Here is a 20,468-nt window from a genome sequence, read left to right as displayed (position 1 = left end):
AGCGCTCCACTTGGCCCACGTACTCCATGACGCAATGACGTCGTGCCGACCGGAAGTTGGACGTTTGCATTCTTTACAGACACCTTTTGTCGCCTTCTTTGAAACTATTCAGTATTGCAGGCGAATAAACTTCGCAGTGTATTGTCTTTCGAAGAAGCAAGATTCAGCCTACATCGTCATATAGCAGAGGATCGGCTTTTTTTAAGGTAGGTTTAAATTCGACACTGAAACACCATATGGCTACACTTGACGTTAGCTGTGTTGCTAGCGAATGCTAGCTTAATAACTACACAACTGTACGCGAAATTAGCATATTTTAGTCTTTTGCTAATATACCCACAACATAAGGAGGTCTTTATGTATCACAACATTAATGGCAATCGGAAGGTTTTATTGTTTGTTCCACAGTGTGATTGAAAGTGTGACGTGGCTGTCTTGTTAGAAAGGTCCATGAGGTTAAAGAGTAGACTGGATTAATATGTGGACAGTGTTAGAGTTAGAACACAAGATTAGAGCAAGTTTGTAACCACTGTGTGCTGTTTTAACAGTGGAAAATAGTCCCTTGTCCATGTGTTGGAAATGGTGGTCACAGGTGAGCGTCCCCAGGTGTGGGCGGGACCCTTAGTAAGGCTGGCGGCGCCATGAGGTGACGACTGTGACAACGTGTACTTGAAGCCTCTGCGGACATATGGCAAGGTAACGCACCCCTGTCAGTTGCTGTTGTGTTGTCCAAGATGGCCGTTCTAACAATTGTGTGTGTGTTCCAGGATCACATTGTGGTGCCTTCCGGCGTCCTGGTACTGCAGCGTGGCCCCCAGACAGAAGCTGCTCCTACTGCTCCTTCTCTTGGCCACCTCAGCCCTTCTGCTCCTGGGTTCCTACCAGAGGCACCTGTGGGGCCCCCAGAGGGCACACGGGGCCCGGGTCAGCAAGTAGGTGGACTGGGTTTGTTTCCTCTTTTAGGATGACCTCATGTGCTACAGGTTGCTATAAAACATGGAGACAAACAAACCTGGCTGCTTAGTACAGTATGAGCAATAGAACTGTTGAAATAACAACTACAGATGACATAAATACTCTTATTCCTATTTATTCATTCCAGCAATACCTACCAAACACCACTAGACGGCAGCATCACTCTGCAAACACTTTCCCTTGATTTGTCTTCAAAGGCTGAGTAGTTTTAAAGTATTTTACTTTTATTTTTGGACAACAAAACAAACAAAGTTGTTTAGCTGAGGTGGAAGGGGCAGTCCTTAGTGAAAGCAAACATTTATTTGCGATAAGGTCTCACCTGGAAGGTCACCGTGAGTGCAGCTGGTATTTCTCACAAGGACTCGGATCAAGTCTACAACGTTACCGACTCGTCCTCAAAGCCCGGACTCTGTGTGGCCGGCAGGTATCTCTCCAGCTTGGAGTCCATGGAGGCCACCGACGTCCTGGACCCCGCCCTCAACTATGGCATCGTGGTGGACTGCGGCAGCAGCGGCTCCCGCGTCTTTGTCTACTACTGGCCCCCCCACAACGGCAACCCCCACACTCTGCTGGACATCCGACAGATGAGAGACCCGGACCGAAAACCTGTCGTGAAGAAGCTCAAACCAGGTGAGCGCATCCCTGCGGCGAGCGTCCAGATTGTACGTCGTCCGTCTGTCCACAAACACTCCAAAGTTGACCTTCGTCTTCTTGGTTGTCAGGAATCTCCACGCTGGCGACGGCGCCGACGCAGGCCAGCGACTACCTCTATCCCCTGCTCAGCTTTGCCGCCGCTCACGTCCCGAGAAGCAAGCACAAGGAGACGCCGCTCTACATCCTGTGTACGGCCGGCATGAGACTGCTTCCTGACAGGTGGGTGGCGGCCATGTTCCTTCTTGCTTGCTACTTTGGTCCACTTCTGCAAACGTTTGACAAGGAGCACAACAAGTCCATATAAAAGCCATTCATTGGTCTTTAGGCGTTATAAAATGCTTGTTCCTGCAGCCAGCAGGCAGCCATCTTGGACGACCTGGTCACGGACGTTCCTCTGGACTTTGACTTCCTGTTTTCCCGGTCGCACGCTGAGGTCATCTCGGGGAAGCAGGAAGGTGAAGGGACACTTTTTGTGTTGCATTTGACCCGTGTGAGTGCGGCGCTAACGTGTGTGTCTTAAGGCGTGTACGCGTGGATCGGCATTAACTTCGTCTTGGGCCGCTTCGACCACGCCGACGAAGGTGAGGACGCCCGACACCGACGCAATTTTAGGTCTGACATCAACCAGAAAGGTCTCCTTTGTGTCCCACAGAGGACGCGACCGTCGAGGTGACTACAAGTTCACAACACCAACAGCCAATCAGCCGCCGCCGCACAGTGGGCATCATGGATATGGGCGGAGCCTCGTTACAGATCGCCTACGAGGTGCCCAGCGCCATCACCTTCAGCTCCCCACAAGAGGTCAGATGACATCTCTGTCATTGCACATAACGACTAACGAACCACCTTACTAAGTTACAAGGTGACTTGTTAAAACATAAGCAATCAGCCTTAACAGCCATTTACATAACCATCCAACTAACTTCAGCTAACTTAGTCCTGTTGCCCTATAACCATCTCAGGAACTTGCTAGCGTTAACCAGCAAACAAATACCCCAACATATCAAGAAACAAGCGAACTAACTTGCTAAATGACTAGTTAATTACTTCATGAGCTGAAAGAAAGCCATTCACTTCTTTAGTAACAAAACAAAAGAAATTGATTACTAATTACATTGCTGATTAGTTACTAGTTGACTCGCAAACGTCCCCTAACATCAAGTAACAAGCTAACTAACTTGTAAAATAACTAGTTAACAACTTCACTGGCTAAAAGAAAGTCACTAACTTAAGTAGCAAGCTAACTACCTTGTTAAATTCAAGATTCAAGAGTTTTATTGTCATATGCATAGTAAAACAGGCAGTTATACTATGCAATGAAATTCTTATTCTGTTCATGTTCATGTTCATTCTGTTCAAATGGCTAGTTAATAATTTCAGCAGCTGAAAGAAAGTCCCTAACGTCTTAAATAACAAGCTCATTTGCTAGCTAAAATGCTGTGTTGAATTACTCACTAGTTAACTAGCAAACAAATTCCCTAACACATCAAGTAAAAAGCAAACAAACCTGTGAAATGATTAGTTAATTGCTTTACTAGCTAAAAGAAAGCCATTAACTTCTTAAGTAACAAAACAAAAAATAGCTTCCTAATTACATTACCAGTTTACTAGCAAACATCCCCAACCATATCAAGTAACAAGCTTGTCGAATTACTTACTTACTAGTTTAAAGGAAATCTCTTAAGTCACACACTAGCTGAGTAATTAAATACCCTAACATATCAAGTAACAAGCTAACTAACTTGGCTAATGACTAGTTACGTACTTTACTAGCTTACTGGCTGACTAACTAAATTACTGGTTAATCACGCACAAGTTAACAACCAAACAAATTCCTTGACAAAGTAAGACGCAAACTAACTTGTTAAATGATGAGTTAATTCCTCTTTACTAGCTAAAAGAAAGTCTCAAAATGTAGCTAACTTGCTAACTAAATTGCTGGTTGAGGAAAAGGCTTCTTGAGACGTCATCTGTACTTCTGTGAAGAAGGTGTCGGACGTTTCGCTCCTCATCCAAAGAGCTTCGTCAGCGAACTAATAAGTGCTGGTAGCCTAGGCCTTAAATACAGTAAGAGTTGGCGGAATTGGTGTGCCAACACCCTCCTCCTATTGGTTCCTTACACTAAGTCTGGGCGGAGTAGTGTTCTAATCCTCTCCTGCCATTAGCACCTCCGATAAAAGGGAAGTGTCGCTCCCTGAGTTGGGTATGAACGACTCTGATACTGGCTCGTTAGCATCTATTGTTCTGGCTCGGCCCTGGCTTCACCTCATTTGCAAGACTAAGAGCTGTGGGTTTTGGTGTCTGTAACCTGCTGAACACAGGGTCCAAATTAAACCTCAAACCTGTGGGCTTTTGGGTTTCTTTCCCTACTCTCTTCTTTTGACATTTGTTAAAAGCCCACCGTGGGGACCCACAGGTAGAGAGCGCTCTCTGGACATGTTGTGTCTCCTTTTTCCTTCCCTCAGCACTAGTTGGTATTTGTTCCGCTCTATGTTGGAGGGTCCTAATAACCCCTAGTTTATGTTGTAGTGGATGGTTTGATTCAAAAAGCAGGTATTGGTCAGTGTGTGTGGCCTTTCTAAAGACCTCCTGTAAGTAGCTGTCTGTCCTCTCCTATAATTACCTTGCAGTCTAAGAAGGCTAGTTGGTTCTCTTTACTGTCCTCGCGAGTAAATTTGATATTGGTGTCCACCGCATTGATGTGATCTGTGAAAGACTGAATTTCTTGTTTTTTGATTATGACAAAGGTGTCATCCACGTATCTAAACCAGTGCCTTGGTTTTGTCCCTGAGAAGGATGTGAGAGCCTGTTTCTCCATCTCTTCCATGTACAGATTCGCCACTATGGGTGAGACTGGTGAGCCCATAGCACAACCATGAATTTGTCTGTAAAATTTCCCTCTAAACTGAAAAAATGTAGTGTTAAGGCAAATTTCCAATAATTGGCAGATGTGGTCAGCACTAAGTTTTGTTCTCCGATGCAGAGTTGAGTCCTCGAGCAGTCTCTTCCTCACCACCGAGACTGCTGCTGAGGTGGGGACAGATGTGAAAAGTGAAGTCACATCATAAGACACCAAAGTTTCCTCTGGCTCCAATCTGAGGTCTTTGATGCTCGCCACAAACCCTTTTGTGTTCTCTATATGATGATCAGTGTTGCCTACCAATGGGGATAAGACTGTTTTACATATTTAGCTACATTGTACGTGGTAGAGTCAATGTTACAGACAATGGGTCTGAGGGGAAACCCTTCCTTGTGAATTTTTGGAAGACCATAGATACATGGTGTAGCCTCCCCAGGGTATAACCTATGATACATCTGTCTGTCAATTAGTTCTTCCTTCTCTAACTTTTGGAGACAGTCTATGATTTCTTTCAAAGGGACAATTCTAGTGGTCCTCAATCAGCAGTACATCTACACCTTAAAGCAACCAATCACGCTTTTGAGGACAGCGAGGTAAAGATTTTGGCCAAAGAAAACAGATGGTTTGAAAGGAGTAAAGGAAGCTATTTTTGTCAAACAACAGAACCCATCATTGAATCGGAATGGTGGTTTGAGGTTTAATTTGGACCCTGTGTTCAGCAGGTTACTGAGACCAAAACCCACAGCTCTTAGTCTTGCAAATGAGGTGAAGCCAGGGCCGAGCCTGAACAATAGATGCTAACGAGCCAGTATCAGAGTCGTTCATACCCAACTCAGGGAGCGACACTTCCCTTTTATTGGAGGTGCTAATGTCAGGAGAGGATTATACCACTACTCCGCCCAGGCTTAGTGTAAGGAACCAATAGGAGGAGGGTGTTGGCACACCAATTCCGCCCACTCTTACTGTATTTAAGGCCTAGGCTACCAGCACTTGTTAGTTCGCTGACGAAGCTCTTTGGATGAGGAGCGAAACGTCCGACACCTTCTTCACAGAAGTACAGATGACGTCTCAAGAAGCCTTTTCCTCGATGGACAACTCCTGTACGACTGAGAGCCTACACAGACATAAATTACTGGTTATTTACTCATTAGTTAACTAGCACACAAAGCCCCTAACATATGAAGAAACAAGGTAACTAACTTGTTAAATGACTAGTTATTTATTTCCTGCTAAAAGTCACCAACCTGTGAAGTAACAATCTAATTAATGACATTGCTTGTTAATGACTCACTAGTTAACGTGCAAACAAATCTAACATATCGAGTAACAAGTTAACTAACTTGTTAACTATTAAATAAACATGAGCCAAGCCAGCTAATTTAGTCAGCTGAATGTAACCTGCTGGCTAACTAGGAAGATAAGCTAAGCTAAGGCTAGCTGCAGAGCGTAGTCAGTCCTATAGCTCATTAGCCCAACTAATAGAGAAGTTAATGACTTGCTCGCCAGGTGACTTATGAGTTTGCTAACTGACCCGTCCTGCTGTGGTTGAAGGAGGAGGCGGGTAAGAGTGTTCTGGCGGAGTTTAACCTGGGCTGCGACGTGGAGCACACGCAGCACGTGTACCGCGTGTACGTCACCACCTTCCTGGGCTTTGGTGGCAACATGGCCCGGCAGCGCTACGAAGACCACCTGCTCAACAGCACGCTGGCCAAAAACAGGTGCATGCACGCTAATACGCCCTAGCATGGCTACGCTAATAAGCACTAATGCTGCCTTAAGGGAAGGGGAGGGTAAGGGGCGTGTCCTGTTAGTGACGTCATCCCTCCGCGTGTCAATCAGGTTGCTGAGCACTCAGACGGGTGTCACAGAGGACGAACCCTACCTGGACCCCTGCCTGCCCTTCGCCCTGTCCGACACCGTGATCCGAGACAATCGCACGTTGCACCTGAGGGGTCAGGGGGACTGGGCCCGCTGCCTGGACGCCGTCCAACCCTTCCTGGGCCTGCGCAACGCCACCACGTTGGCAGCAGGGGGCGTCTATCAGGTACTTTTCCTCATTAAAGACGCCGACAATACGTACGTTATCAATAGCATCACTTCCTGTTGACAGGCACCCATCAACTTTAGCAACAGCGAGTTCTACGGCTTCTCTGAGTTCTACTACTGCATGGAGGACGTGCTGCGCATGGGGGGGCAGTACGACAGCGCCAAGTACTCGCGAGCCGCCACGGTAAGAACACACACTCTTTGACTGACTGACGCCTTGTAGGACAATTGACTGTCTGTTTGTGACCGCAGGACTTCTGCGCCACCAAGTGGTCGACACTAAAACAGCGCCTAGACAACAGGCTCTTCTCCCAGCAGGCGGACGTCAACAGACTCAAGTACGTCCTTCCCTGTACTCTTCTGGGGGGCGTGGCCAGCAGCGCCAACCAGTGTCTTTGTGACGCAGGTCTCAGTGCTTCAAGTCCGCCTGGATGTACCAGGTTCTGCACGCGGCCTTCCGCTTTCCTAGTGACTACCGGAGCCTGAGGACGGCTCAGCTGGTCTACGACAAGGAGGTGCAGTGGACTCTGGGAGCCATCTTGTTCAAGACACGCTTCCTGCCTCTCAGGTACGACAGCATGTTCTCTAGCTCTCGCCACTGTTTTGCATTGCTCGCCTGAGCGCACAGGCGTCAGATTCGGCCCACCGTATTGTTTTATGTGGCCTGCCAAAGCCTGCAAATGATGCACTCCAAAAGACACTTCTTAAAGAGAAATGCGTTTATAAATAAAGTATACATTTTATTTTACTTTTTAAATATAGTTACATGTTTATTATTGTTATAAATATTTTTTATGCATTGAAATTTGTATTTGTTTGCACTATATAATATCAAGTAATAATAATTTAGTAAAGTAAAATTTTATAAAAGAAATTAAAAAGTTACATTTATTTTATTTTTTAAAAACTTTCATTTTTTTAATTATAATATTTATAATTAAAAAAATTGTTATGCAATTTAATTTGATTAGTTTTGTTTATATTAAGTAAAACATCATTTAAAAAGTAACAAAAAATCAAGCATTTTTATTCATATTAGAATATTATATTTTTATGCATTTTAATTTGACTACTTTATATTAAGTAAAAATAATTTAAAATAAAACAGAAAAAATAAATTGAAGTCAATTTTATGAATTTATTTTTTTCAAACACATTTTTATTTATATTAGTAAGATTCTTATTTTTTTAAATTATTTTCATGCAATTTAATGTATTAGTTTTATTCCTTTATATTATAAGAAATAAAAATAATTTTAAAAGTAAAATGGAAAAAAGAAAAAATATTACTTCATATTAAGTAAAATTATTTAAAAAGTAAAATAGAAAAAGGAAAATTAAAAAGTAAAAAGTGTCTTTTTTTTAACTTTAATAATTTTATTTATACTGGCATGTTTTTTTATGCATTTTAATTTTATTCCTTCATATTAAGTACAATAATTTCAAAAGAAAAAGGAAAATTAGAAAATGAAAAATAATTTTTACTTAATATTAGTATTCATAGTAGTGTATATTTTTATGCATTTTAATTTTATGACTTTATATTAAATAAAAACAATGTAAAAAAGAAACTAAAAATCGATGGCAATATTTCTTCAATGTATTTCACCTGAATGATACGGTTGCTTACGTTTTTGCTTGCCATGTAAGTTTGCTGGCAAAAGAATAGAAAGTGACAACGATCATGAAATGTGGTAGAACATCATGAGGCCATTGTACATTGATGTGCTTCAGTTGCAAGGCGTTCCTCTCAGGGTAACCACAGCTGCCATGTGGCCCACCGTCAAAACCAGTTTGCCTTGTCAGAACCAATGTTGTAACAGCGGTCAGTCAGCATTAATAATACTGTGGCACCGATGAGCTGATTCTAAACAACAGTGCGCCAATTGTTACAAGCACGACCCCAACATTTTAAAGCGCATGAAGAGCGAGATCAGGCTGCTGGACGGCGACCGCTGATGATGCTCCAAATGCTGCTGCAATCTTGTGGAGTTCATTCGACAAAAAAAAGCTATGGCAGGAGGTTGCCTACAGCCGCAGCTGTTAATGCAAATGTTTGTCTGTCTTCCACCAGCGTTTCAAAGTAGTCGCAGTAAGTAAAGTTGCCAGAATGCATGAGTAGTAAATTGTCTGCCCCGTCCGTCCAGGGACCTCCAGCAGGAGGCGCTGCGCCAGAGCCACCCCAGCTGGCTGCGCTCGTCCTTCGTGTACAACCACCACCTGTTCTCCCTGTGCATCCTGGTGGTGGTGCTCGCCATCCTGCTTTACATCCTGCGCCTGCGACGCATACACCAGCGCGAGCAGCGGCAGGCCGACGCCCTCGACCTCATCTGGGCCGAAGAGGGCGAGGCGCTCCTGCCGTGAGGACGCTGACGGAAGGACTTTAACATTCCTTGATATGGGAAAGAACGGGAGGGGCCACTGTTTTGCTACCAGGATGGGGATGGTGTTTTTTCTTTTTTTCCCGTCCAGACAGTGATCCTGCGCCCTGATGACGTTATCCCGCCGTCCTACTTGAATGATTGCGTTGTTCTGACCAACCTCAACCTTTTTGTTTTGAACTCTACTACTGATGGAACAAAACGCTCCAAACCACTTCTGTCTGTTCTTGTGGCTGATTTTTAAATACTGTGAAGTGCGGCAGGATGTCCGAGAACAAGCAGCTCAATAGTTCATTCTGAACCTTTGCACGATTGGAAAGGGTACCAAAATCACAGAACAGGACCACTTTTTAGCTAGGCTGACACTGCATGAGGGGGCGGAGCTAGACAGCGCACTGTGTTAACAGAAAGAAGACAAATGATCCTTTGTTGTCCTTACACTGCGTGTCCATATGATGGCCCTTTCCAAAAGTGTCCATTCCTTCACAATAAAAGGGTAACCGAGCATGGTGCAATACTGACCTGATAGAATGTTGAGTCATGTGAATAGAAATCATTCCAGACCAATAAAAAAAACATCTTATTTTACCAACTTGTGTTTGCAGTCTGCTTCCACTCACATCATTTACAGTGGGGCCAAATCCAGAAAATCACGTTTGATGATTTTTAAACAATTTTTTTGTATATTCTTGCGAACAATAAATATTTGGACACCTACAAAAAAAAATCAAATTCTGTCACTCCTACACATGTAAGTTCTCCTTTAAGAAACTCCTATGTCCCCCACTTGTCTGTAACGTGTTCCCTCGTTTATCACGTGGGATAGGCTTCCAAAATAGCCCACAATAAGTGAAAATTATTTAAATAATAATAGGCCATATTCAACCACAACACAGCATGATTTATTCTTATATTATTGAAAAACTGATACATTGAAGCCGCAAAATTTGAAGTGCAAAGTGGCGAGGGTTTGCCGTACTGTTTCTCCCTGATGTGCAGGACTGTTCGTGTCTTTATTGGTTTCTGGTGCCAGCAACTCATACAGTGGTTTGTACAGATAAATAAATATTAGGTTGTCAATAGTATTTCAATTCGGGGGGACGTGATGGAAAATAATTGCCAACCACTGATATATGCTAAGCTATCTGACATGTTAGCGCTGTGTTACAGCTGACAAAGCAAATGATGTGTTATCTCTTAATACATCTCAATAATTCTGATATCTGGAATATAAACTATAAACAATAAAAACTACCGGTAAGCTGCGGACCAAAAACGGTCTACGCTGAAGCTGAAAAACGTTTTGAAATATTCAGTTATAATATTTTGAATTACGACTGAGGGCAAAGTGGAGTGGCCTGACCAGCAGGCGCCGCTTGTGAGTGGAACATGTAAAAATAACACACACACTACTTGTTTTTATTTTAAAAATATACTTTTAATACAACAGCTGCATATAAATATTAAAATATACATTATACAGGTTTACAACAAACACACACGCACAAAAAAATATCCGGCTTCTATTTTTACGGCACTTCTGTAATTGTTTCTCTTCTATCTTAAAGGAGTTAAAGGTGTTAACAGGTCCAAATGTTACTGAAGTAGTGTGATTACAGAGGGACACATACAAAGAAGAGTGGGGGTTGCTGTACATTATATGACATGAACTCGTGGAATGTTCGGACAGTCTCTTGGTTCGCTTCCCCCTGCAGGCTTTTGGCGACGATTTGCTATTTCAACCTTGACAGAAGCTGACTGATTTTTGCTGGAAGCCATGCCAGACACCACAAATTCCATCTGACGACAAGGTGGCGTCATATCAAACACCTCCTAGGGTGGGTCTCAATTGCTGCACTCGCAGACTTACACCTCTTTTGAGTGCATAATCGGCATTTCAGGTACGTAAGTGGATTTTTGGGCAGGAATTTGCACACTCAGAAACTAAGTGCACAGTGTACACAGTACGCTTATTGTGTATTAAGTGTACTGACGCAAGTATTCCCTTTGAGGCACAGCCTTAGCTTTGGTTGACTCTCCTGGCTCTCGCCAGACTCGGCAAACTTATTTGGGCCAAGATGGCGGTCCACAAAGGTTCCCAAGCTTGAGGATGAAACTGACACCCCCACATGGACGGCTCCTCCAGGGCTGTGACAAAGGATGGTGGGGGCGGTGATTCCAGCCTCTGCAGCTGTCAGCGTGATGAAGAGTCTTGATGGTGTGTTTTTTTTTTAGGGGGGGGGGGGATTAAAAGGTTTTGGACAGACTACTCCAAGGGTAAGTGCCGCCCCCTCTTCCTCCCTCGCCTGCAGGCTTCGACAGCGCAGAAGCCGACAATACGAGCACTGGGCGGGCGTGCAGAGGTCAGCGGCGTCTCACCGGTGTCATCTTACTGACGCTTCTGAACAAAAACACGAGTGACGCTGAGGACCTCCTCGTTGCTACGGCGGCACATTCTCTCAGGGATAACACTTTTATCGCCCGTTTGTTTCAACATGTTGAAACAGAGCAACAGTAGGGAACACCTGTTTGCTAGCCAAACTCCTCTGTCTTAGGGCATCACGTAAACATGATCATGATCATTTTTAAGCTTGTACAAAACACCACACACAGAGTTAGCACAGACGCTAGCGCTAACACCGTGCACCAAAGTTTGTACAAACAACGCACATGGCCCTTGCGCAGACAAGAGTGCTAACACCATGCGCCTAGTGCAAACAAGTATGCGACACTAGTGCCAAAATTTGTACAAACCCCTTACACAGCCATAGTACCAATGCAACCATGAAAGGTGACCTGGCTGGTCCGCTGCAACATGCTTGAAACCGATAAAAGGCAGTCGCATGTTTCGTAATCAAGAACAACATCGATTGATTTAGCAGGCGGAGCAAAACGTGAGTCGTTTCCGAGATGTAGTCCTCCGTAAGACCACAAGGTGTCACGTTTGTGATTCAGTGGTCCCAAGGATTAATGCACACTGAATGATAGCCGTGTAACGCTAGTAGTAGTCCTCCAGAGGCAGCACACAGACGCTGTTTGGAGGTGAAGCTAAGCTAAATGCTCGCTCGTCATTCAACATTCATGTGTCAACAAACATTCACCAGTCGATTCAGCAGTTGTTCAACATAACGCCGTTTGTCGTTTGGCTGACGCTCCGTTACAATTTTTTCCCTCCTCTCTCTCTCCGCTTTTCCTCTTTGGCTCATTGGCGGACGCGAGCAACAGATGGCGAGCTGGGTTACACAACAGCACTCAGGAGAAAGAGGTTGTGGGGGGAATGGGGGCAGTGGGGGTTGGGGCGCATCTGGTGGAACACCTGACTGTCCTCCAAGATGGCCGATGGTCAGCTTTGGCTGTGTGTGCACTTGTGTTCTTAGCCTTTTGAGTGCATAAGTGCATACTGACAAGTCAAATGTGGTACACTGCCTGTACCCGCTTGTTGCACTGAGTGTGCAGTGATGGACACTGACTACACTCAATAGTCGCCATCTTGGCTACGTAGCAAAAGGGGGGGGGGACTACCTGGAGTGGTTGTAAAAGGGAGAGAAGAAGTGGGTCAATATTGTGAATGTCATTTCAGATAAGTGTAGAATGACAATGGACTTGGGACAGCACTACCCTGTTAATGTTCACACACTCAGGCACTAACTACATTTGTGGCCAAACGTTTTGAGAATAACAAATGGGGGGGGGGTGTCCCGTACATTATATCAATCTAATTGATCTTATTTTTTTTGTATTGTGTAAAACTAAGACATGAATAACATCAAAATAAAAGCCCAAAATGAATGCCGACCCACCATCCACCAGTTCAAGTTCCAGCCAAGTTTTTCCAGAGAGATGATTACATGGCTGTTTGACGTGTGTGGTAAAAGGCAGTGTGCTAGCATGAATTAACTTGAGACAAATGTGCACATTAGCACTCAATAAGTCATCAAAACTTACCTTTATGCATTCCCACATAGTATCAGCAGTAGTAGTAGTAGAAGTAGTACAGTAGTAGTCTATCTGTGCAGCATGAGATAAAGTTAGCACACGCACAATGGACATGCGTCAAGTGAGACGATGTAACAGAGAGAATCCGGCCACTTTTCAAAATAAAACATAAAAAAAAATGAAATAATGGAATTTTTTTTTTTGTTTCTGTGTGGCCCAGTACCAAATGACCCACGGCCTGGGGGTTGGGAACCGCTGTTTTTGATGTTTTTGTCATCTATCCATCCATTTTCTATACCGCTTCTCCTCTTTAGGGTCGCGGGGGCATGCTGGAGCCGATCCCAGCCAACTTCGGGCAACAGGCGGGGTACACCCTGGACTGGTGGCCAGCCAATGGCAGGGCACATATAGACAAACAACCATTCACACTCACATTCATACCTATGGACAATTTAGAGTCTCCAATTAACCTAACATGCATGTTTTTGGAATGTGGGAGGAAGCCGGAGTACCCGGAGAAAACCCACACGCACACGGGGAGAACATGTAAACTCCACATAGAGATGCCCAGGGGAGAATCGAACCCAGGTCTTCCCAATCTCCAGACTGTTACTGTGTTGGCCAACATGCTAATGCTAATGTTTTTGTCAGATGTTACTATGTTGTTGCCCAAACTCTGCCTTTGGTAAAGGCACCGTTCCTCACCGAAATGTTCTCGGATGGTTGGGAGAAACTGCTTTCAGGGGTTGTTTTGGTACCATTATTTAGTTGTGGCTGTTTGCTTAAGCAAAATTGTGAGTGAGCCCATCCCTTGGCTGAGAAGCAACACCAAACATGGATGATTTCAGGATGCTTTACTGTGAACTGGCGTTCAAGCTTTTGTCTGGATGCCCCAAACAATCAAAAGGGGGATTCATGAGTTTTACGCCAGTCTTCAGGAGTCTTTGGCAGAATACCAGTCTGTCCTTGATGTTTTTCCTGGAGTGAAGTGGCTTTTATGGACCATGCTTGACACCAGGCCATCTTACAAAAGTCTGCGCCTCACTGTGAAAGCAGATGCACTCATACCTGCCTGCTATCATTCCTGGGGGGAAGCGCTGCACTGGTGGTGCCCCGATCCTGCAGCTAAATCAACTTTCGGAGACAGTCCAGACACTTGCTGGACTTTCTTGGGTGCCCTGAAGCCTTCTCACAACAATTGGACCGCTCTCCTTCACGTTCTAAATGATATAATGAGTGCTTGGTTTAGGTGCCATCCTACTAGCAGCGATATCCTAGCCTGTGAAACCCTTTTTGTGCTAAGCAATGATGACTGCACGTGTTTCCTTGCAGGTTAACAGAATAAAAACAAAGATTTCAAGCACCCTTTTTCAAGCTTTCAGTCTGTTATTCTCACTCGATCAGGATGACAGAGCCATCTCCAACCTTTGTCCTCGTCAACACTCTCACCTATGTTAACCAGACAACCACTAACATGTCAGCTGGTCCTATTGTGGCAGGGCTGAAATGCAGTAGAAATGTTTTTTTGGGACTAAGTTCATTTTCATGACAAAGCGGGACATTACAATCTTCTCACTCTTCATAACATTCTAGAGCATATACAAATTGCCATCATAAAAACGGAAGCAGCGCACTTTGTGAAAATTCCTAGTTGTGTCATTCTCAAATCCTTTGGCCATGACCGTACACAGTATACTTACTCAAGTACAGTAATCCCTCGTTTATTGCGGTTAATTGGTTCCAGACCCGACCGTGATAAGTGAATTTCCGCAAAGTAGGATTTCTTATTTATAAACAAACATTTTCGTAGTTGGAGCATACATAACCTGATTGCGCCCTTCCAAATACGCTTTTTAACATTAGAGCCCTCTAGACATGAACTAGTATCCCTTTAGTCACCTTTTAGAGTAAATAAGCCATTTAAAACATAAATAAGATGTGTGCTCGTGTGGGTTGCTGCAGGAAGTGACATCCGGAATTCAGAATTTACTTTTAGTTTGGTGTGGGTTACAGCCGCAACACTAGTCCATGTTTTTATTAGGGATGACTGTGTCTGTTGTGAGATAATCCAAACCTGCAATAAAGGCCTGTTGTTCCAGCGATCAAGACATCGGTTTTTAGATCGTTTAGCCATTTTTATGCTTGAAAATGCTTAATTTAGGCAATACATTTTTACTAATAGGTCGTACTCAACCACAAAAGCAGCACCATTTATTAATGAATATGTATGTATGTATGTATGTATGTATATACAGTGGGTTGCAAAAGTATTCATACCCATGAGCAACACTCAACAATTTCTCGGCACAGAACAAAGGAAGTGTGTTTCTCCTGTTTGCATGAAAAGAAATAGCATACACGTGACAATCCGTCACTGTTATTGTTCATAAGCACTCTTTACTACAGATAGGTTGCATAATGTATACACAGTCAAACCTGTCTATAGTGGCCACTAAAGGGAAATGGCAAAAGTGGCCCCTATAGGCAGGTGGCCGTTATAGACAGGTTGGCGGCCATTTTGAAGTTGTGCGCGCACATATTAACATGTCTGTGATTAGAAGCTTGTTGTCTTTGCAGATACATATAATTATACTGTTACATGTTGACCAGTAGAGGGCACTGTGGGACTGCGGATAAAAGTTGTAAAGAACTACTAGGTTAATAAACCGCTGTTAATAAAGCGATTAAAGTGCATCGGCGACGTGAGTCTCTCCTTCCCCACAACAAGGGGCATTACAGTATTGACCAGTGCACATTGTCTCACACCAGGAAATAAACGGTGTCACTGTCTGCAACAGGCTCCAAAAGAAGACGGCTTTTTTGTATGTGGAACAACTGACAGTTTGTGTGGATCTTGTGAATGATTGTGACTGAGCTACGACTCAGTAATTAAAGTCTACACACGATGGCTTCATTGATTAAAAACGAAAGTTTTTCGTGCATGAAGCTTCTGCTTGAGTCGGCATTTTGGCCGCTATATGCAGTCAGATATTGACCAAGGGATACAAAATGGGTGGCCGCTGGCCGCATTAGACAGGTGACCGCTATACACAGGGTCTATAACACGCAAATTATATATATATATAAAATATTGCCACAATATAGGATTCAATGTTAATAAATTGAATATTTTCGTAGTGAGCTCATAGAAAACCTGTCTATGAAAACCTGGCTCTAAATACAGTTTTTAACATGATTAGAGCCATTCAGGCATGAAATAACACCCCTATAGCCACCATTACACTCCTATTATTCATTGTTTACACTGCAGTGCACAACTCTAACAACCTAGCGAGCTAACAGTTAGCCTTTCTTCTAAACTTAAGGGTTTCAAACAGAGTGGGGAAGAAAAACAAAGTAAGAAGCCAAACCCTTACCACTTCCACACAGAATGGGAGGATTACCTTTTTTCACTCGTTTTTTAACTCAGCATTCATGGCTGGCTACATCGAGTACCAGGTAAGGTAATTTTTGTGTGACATTATGCCGCTTAGTGACCAGAATACTACATCATTTATATCATTAATTAATTTTAAAAAACAAAAGTGATATAGTGATGGAATGATAATCAAACCGCGATGTTGCGAGGACAACTGTCGACGTATGAAATTGCACAAATGGAAACAGCCTGTCTCCCCAACGGAATACTTCCATCAGTACACTTCAAGAAGTATACTGTGTACTTAGTTCCTGAGTGTGTGAATTTTAACAGTGTAGTGCTGTCCCAAATCCATAATTGTTATTCCACACTTGACGATCGCATATTTACCTTCTTCTCCTCTTTAGGTGAAATTTGAAAAATTCTGTCCTAAGAAAGATAATGCTTGAAATAAAGACAGAGAACATGAGCAGTTTACCACCTTTGCAAAGGAGTGGCTTCCTGACTGAAACTCCGATACCTCATCGCATGCAAATGAAGGACATCACAAAAGAAGCCAACTTCCACCAGGCGCCGGTGTGTCTCGGGAGAAGAGTTACATCAAAAGAAGCTACTTCCTGCGATGCCGGGATACCAACTTATGTTTCCACGACCCCCTACTGGTTCTTACTCGGGGGCAGACCCAAAGTGGAAGCTTGATGAAACGATGATACTTTGCTAAAGGCTCTCCAGATGCTTATCACACTTATTCAGACTTTGACGTGGCTCCTGCTCCTTGCAAACTTTGTGAGCACCTTGTCATGAGCCTGTGGGCTATGTCCAGGCTCTGCTGGATAGAAGTGCTGGGGCAGACTGCTTGTATCGGAGTGTTGATATCAGCATTTTAGGTGCATGCCAATATAGTCTTCCTTCACTATGTCGCATTTTTTCAAAAAATAATAAATGATCCCTGTTTTGTGGTTGACTATGACCTCTTAGTTAAGAAATACTGAAAGACAAGTTATATGTACTATTGTGGTCACTAGGCGTCAGTAATGTTATAAGACATGACATTAGATTACCTTAATTTTCACACTGCATGGAGACTGGCTACTGAGCCAGCAGAGCTGAGCGGATATAACTACGAAAATATTCTGTGTATTAATACCGGGTCTAGAACCAAATAACTGCGATAAACGAGGGACTGTACTCAGTTTTTTGCTGATATCAGACCAATATCCAATATCCATTGATTAGGACACCCCTTGTTCAAAACCTACAAAAAGTTAGAAAATGTAATTATAATGAATGTTGTTATAAAGGTAATTATAATAATTTCCGGTGAATAAGACGCTACTTTTTTCCCCTCACGCTTTGAACCCTGTGGCTTATACTGTGATGAGACTAATTTGTGGTCTTGCAACATCTCATGTGCTTCAGAACAGTCGCTTTGTGCTTCATGCACACACCCTCATCATGGAAAACGCATGTAGAAATACATATGACCCAGCTTTCAAGTTAAATACGAATAATCTAGCAACTTTCTGCCAGTCTAACAGTAGATCTTGACAGCATGGAGCAGTGTCAAAAAATCCACTATCACCAATGGCTTTGGAAAGGCTGGACATGATTGACAGGACAAGCTCAAGGGCCAATTTGCCTCGAGACCAAAATGACAACTGAGAGCGGCAACGAAAGACAGAGAGAGACTGACAAAGTATGTGATGAAGGAATTATGAGGTTTTTCCAATTCCGACACTGAAGAAGAAGCAGGAGGAAGATAAAGACAGCCATCTGTGACTTTTCTGGTAGGCTGCTGTTTAACCAGCCGTTTTTGACGCGCTGTTGGGCAATGTTTGGAAAAAAAAACATTTCTTTAATTAAAAGTTTTAAAAAATCTGTCTAACATCATATCCCAAGTGAAAATATCAAAGTGAAAACCTGTGGCTTATAGACAGGTGTGGCTTATACATGTACAAATCTTTTTTTCCTTCTTTCTTATATTCTGATGTGCTCAATCGTCCAGGTTTTACGGTAATACATATAAGATAACATGTGACCTAAGTTATACCAGTAAATAATTCATTTTTCACTACATGTTGCTCCTCATGTAGCGCCCCTCTTTCCCCGGCATAGCCAATATGACGACTATTGAGGGTGGTAAGTGTCCATGGCTGCACACGCACCATTTTGAGTGTAACAATCGAGTGCTGACAGTGCACTGCATTTTGCTGTTACTTCTCAGTGTGAACATACTTATGCACTCAAAAGTATAAGTACTCAAGTGTGCCAATTGAGACACAGCCTTTGCAGCACAGTGGACCAGTGGTTCGCACACAGTTGTATGGTTCCAGGTTTGATTGTGTGAGCATGTTCTCCCAGTGCTTTTTTTAAAAAATCATTTTGTTCAAGCGTGAGAGATGTGGTGTCAGGTTGCGGGCAAACAAAAACCAGTCAGCAGTTCTTCAACATTTGGAAAAGGTGCCTAGGGTCTTTTTTTTTGTTGTTGTTAGTTTTTTTTGTTTTGTTTTTTTTTAAAGGAGAACCTGGAGTCCTCTTAGCAAGGTGCGTAGTCGTTTTTAAACCACAGTGCAATTCAAAAAGGGTCCTTGAACTATTTCCGCTTTATGTCCAACAACATTTAGAGACCGTGGACAAGGTTGGTCTACAGCTTCACAGAAGAAAGGCAGACAGACCCACCATGTGGGCTGTGGCATGGCCACCCAACAATACATAGATATATCAAAAGAACAAGTGAAATGCATTATTTGCTGTCTAGATCTACAAGTGTCTTACTTTGTGGTTGCAAGTGAGCAAGGTGCGCTACATTATCAGTTGAAGGAAGAGGCAGGGGAGGGCTTGGCCAGGGGCACTGAAGGTTTTTTTTGGGGGGGGGGGTGCATGCTGGTGAAGTGTTTTGAGTCTTCTCACGTGAGACAAAAGTAAAAAAAACTAAAATAAAATTTAAAAAAAAGGTTGGCAGCATGTCAGAGGTTTTGGTGTTTGGTGTTTTCTTTGGTCGTTTCGGAATAAGGTGCAGCGTTCTAAACATGGGCGGTGATGATGATTATGAGGAGGAAGGTGTGGGAGGCATGTGGGTGTTAAAGCTCAGGGGGCATCAGGATTCCATCATCACTAGCACCTGTCACACAGATCCATCGCAATTGGAGCTGTCACGGTGGATGCGGCAAAGCAGCGACATCACATGATCACATGACGTGAGGGGCTCCGATATGGATGTGTGTGAATGGTGCTGATGCAGCGCCCATGCCCAACTTCAGACAACTACCCGACACACTTCCTTATTTTAAGTCCCCTGGCCCTCGGCTCACTAGCGCCCCCACTGCGGACGACTACGGGCATCTACCAAACAGTGCAATGTCTATTTATAGGCACAATGGGGTACGAGTACAGCACACGGCGGGGGATAGGCGGGAGGGGTCAGTACAGTATTTTACAAGAGCGGCGTACACTCACACACACAAACACGTGGGACACCCAGCATGGCGGCGACGTCAGCAGCAGCAGCAGCACTCTCGCCTGGTTACAGACACCTCCTCATCCTGGTGGAATGGGAGGAGGGTGGGCGGTGCTCGTAGGAGGAGGAGGAGGAGGAGGAGGGTCTCCTGGCACAGGCGGAAGCGGAAGTGAGGGGGCAGGATTTAGCCCGACGCCTGGTCTCCTGCTTGCGGGGGCCTCTTACTTGGGCTCTGCCCCCCCGCACTGGCTGCCAAAATCCTCTGCACGAAGTCTTTGGTCCGTCCAGCGACTAAAGGACCTGTGGTTGCCATGGCAATAAATGGAATGAGACAAACAAGACGGGATAAGAATGTAGCAAGGACGTGGATGTCATAAGTATTATACTACAAGAAAAAACGTTGAAGCTGTGTCTCAAATGGAGTACACTTCAATGAGTGTACACTGTGTACTTAGTTCTTGAGTGCGCCAATTTTGACAGTTTACTGTAGAGCAGTGACTGTCATTCTGCATTCAGTAAACCAGAAATGACAATCACAATATTAAACCACCTCTTCTTCTCTCCTTCCCAATGCTCAATTGCAACCACTGGATGAAGCATTATCACCAACATTAGGATCGCCCCATAAAATACCTGACTGATTTTTTCCCCCACTTCTCCGTTGTACAAAAATGAACATTTTATTTGCTATGATGTTTCTAGCCTGCGCGTACGCCCTACTTCAAATGAGGCGGAAACTACGGCGTCACTTTTTGTTTGGTAGTCCCTCCCCTTCTGGCA

The 20,468-nt window shown here is 43.8% G+C and overlaps 2 protein-coding genes across 5 annotated transcripts in view; one reads left to right on the top strand and one right to left on the bottom strand.

Annotated features, from left to right (window-relative positions):
* The first annotated feature begins 36 nt into the window (after positions 1-36).
* On the top strand, positions 37-9,504 carry LOC129182549 (ectonucleoside triphosphate diphosphohydrolase 7-like). Of its 4 annotated transcripts, none has more exons than XM_054778805.1 (14): positions 37-206; positions 593-696; positions 768-932; positions 1,400-1,605; positions 1,698-1,848; positions 1,981-2,084; positions 2,151-2,210; positions 2,282-2,430; positions 6,041-6,207; positions 6,329-6,533; positions 6,600-6,719; positions 6,788-6,873; positions 6,942-7,103; positions 8,683-9,504. In XM_054778805.1, exons 2-14 carry the CDS (start codon positions 689-691, stop codon positions 8,897-8,899), a joined length of 1,800 nt encoding a protein of 599 aa, XP_054634780.1. In that variant the 5' UTR covers positions 37-206; positions 593-688; the 3' UTR covers positions 8,900-9,504. The 4 variants fall into 4 exon arrangements, with proteins under 4 accessions (XP_054634780.1, XP_054634778.1, XP_054634779.1 ...); XM_054778803.1 differs by having other exon boundaries at positions 2,258-2,430; XM_054778804.1 differs by having other exon boundaries at positions 549-696; positions 2,258-2,430.
* The window catches only part of LOC129182550 (CREB3 regulatory factor-like), a 27,736-nt gene continuing 15,899 nt past the window's right edge, over positions 8,632-20,468 (bottom strand). Inside the window, exon 10 of the mRNA XM_054778808.1 lies at positions 8,632-19,988. Within this exon, the coding sequence (XP_054634783.1) occupies positions 19,873-19,988 (116 nt within the window). The 3' untranslated portion in view covers positions 8,632-19,872. The remainder of the gene's footprint in view (positions 19,989-20,468) is intronic.

This window comes from Dunckerocampus dactyliophorus, chromosome 6, assembly GCF_027744805.1.
Source record: "Dunckerocampus dactyliophorus isolate RoL2022-P2 chromosome 6, RoL_Ddac_1.1, whole genome shotgun sequence".
NCBI classification, from domain to species: Eukaryota; Metazoa; Chordata; class Actinopteri; order Syngnathiformes; family Syngnathidae; genus Dunckerocampus; species Dunckerocampus dactyliophorus.
This window is presented reverse-complemented; position numbering and strand designations above follow the sequence as displayed.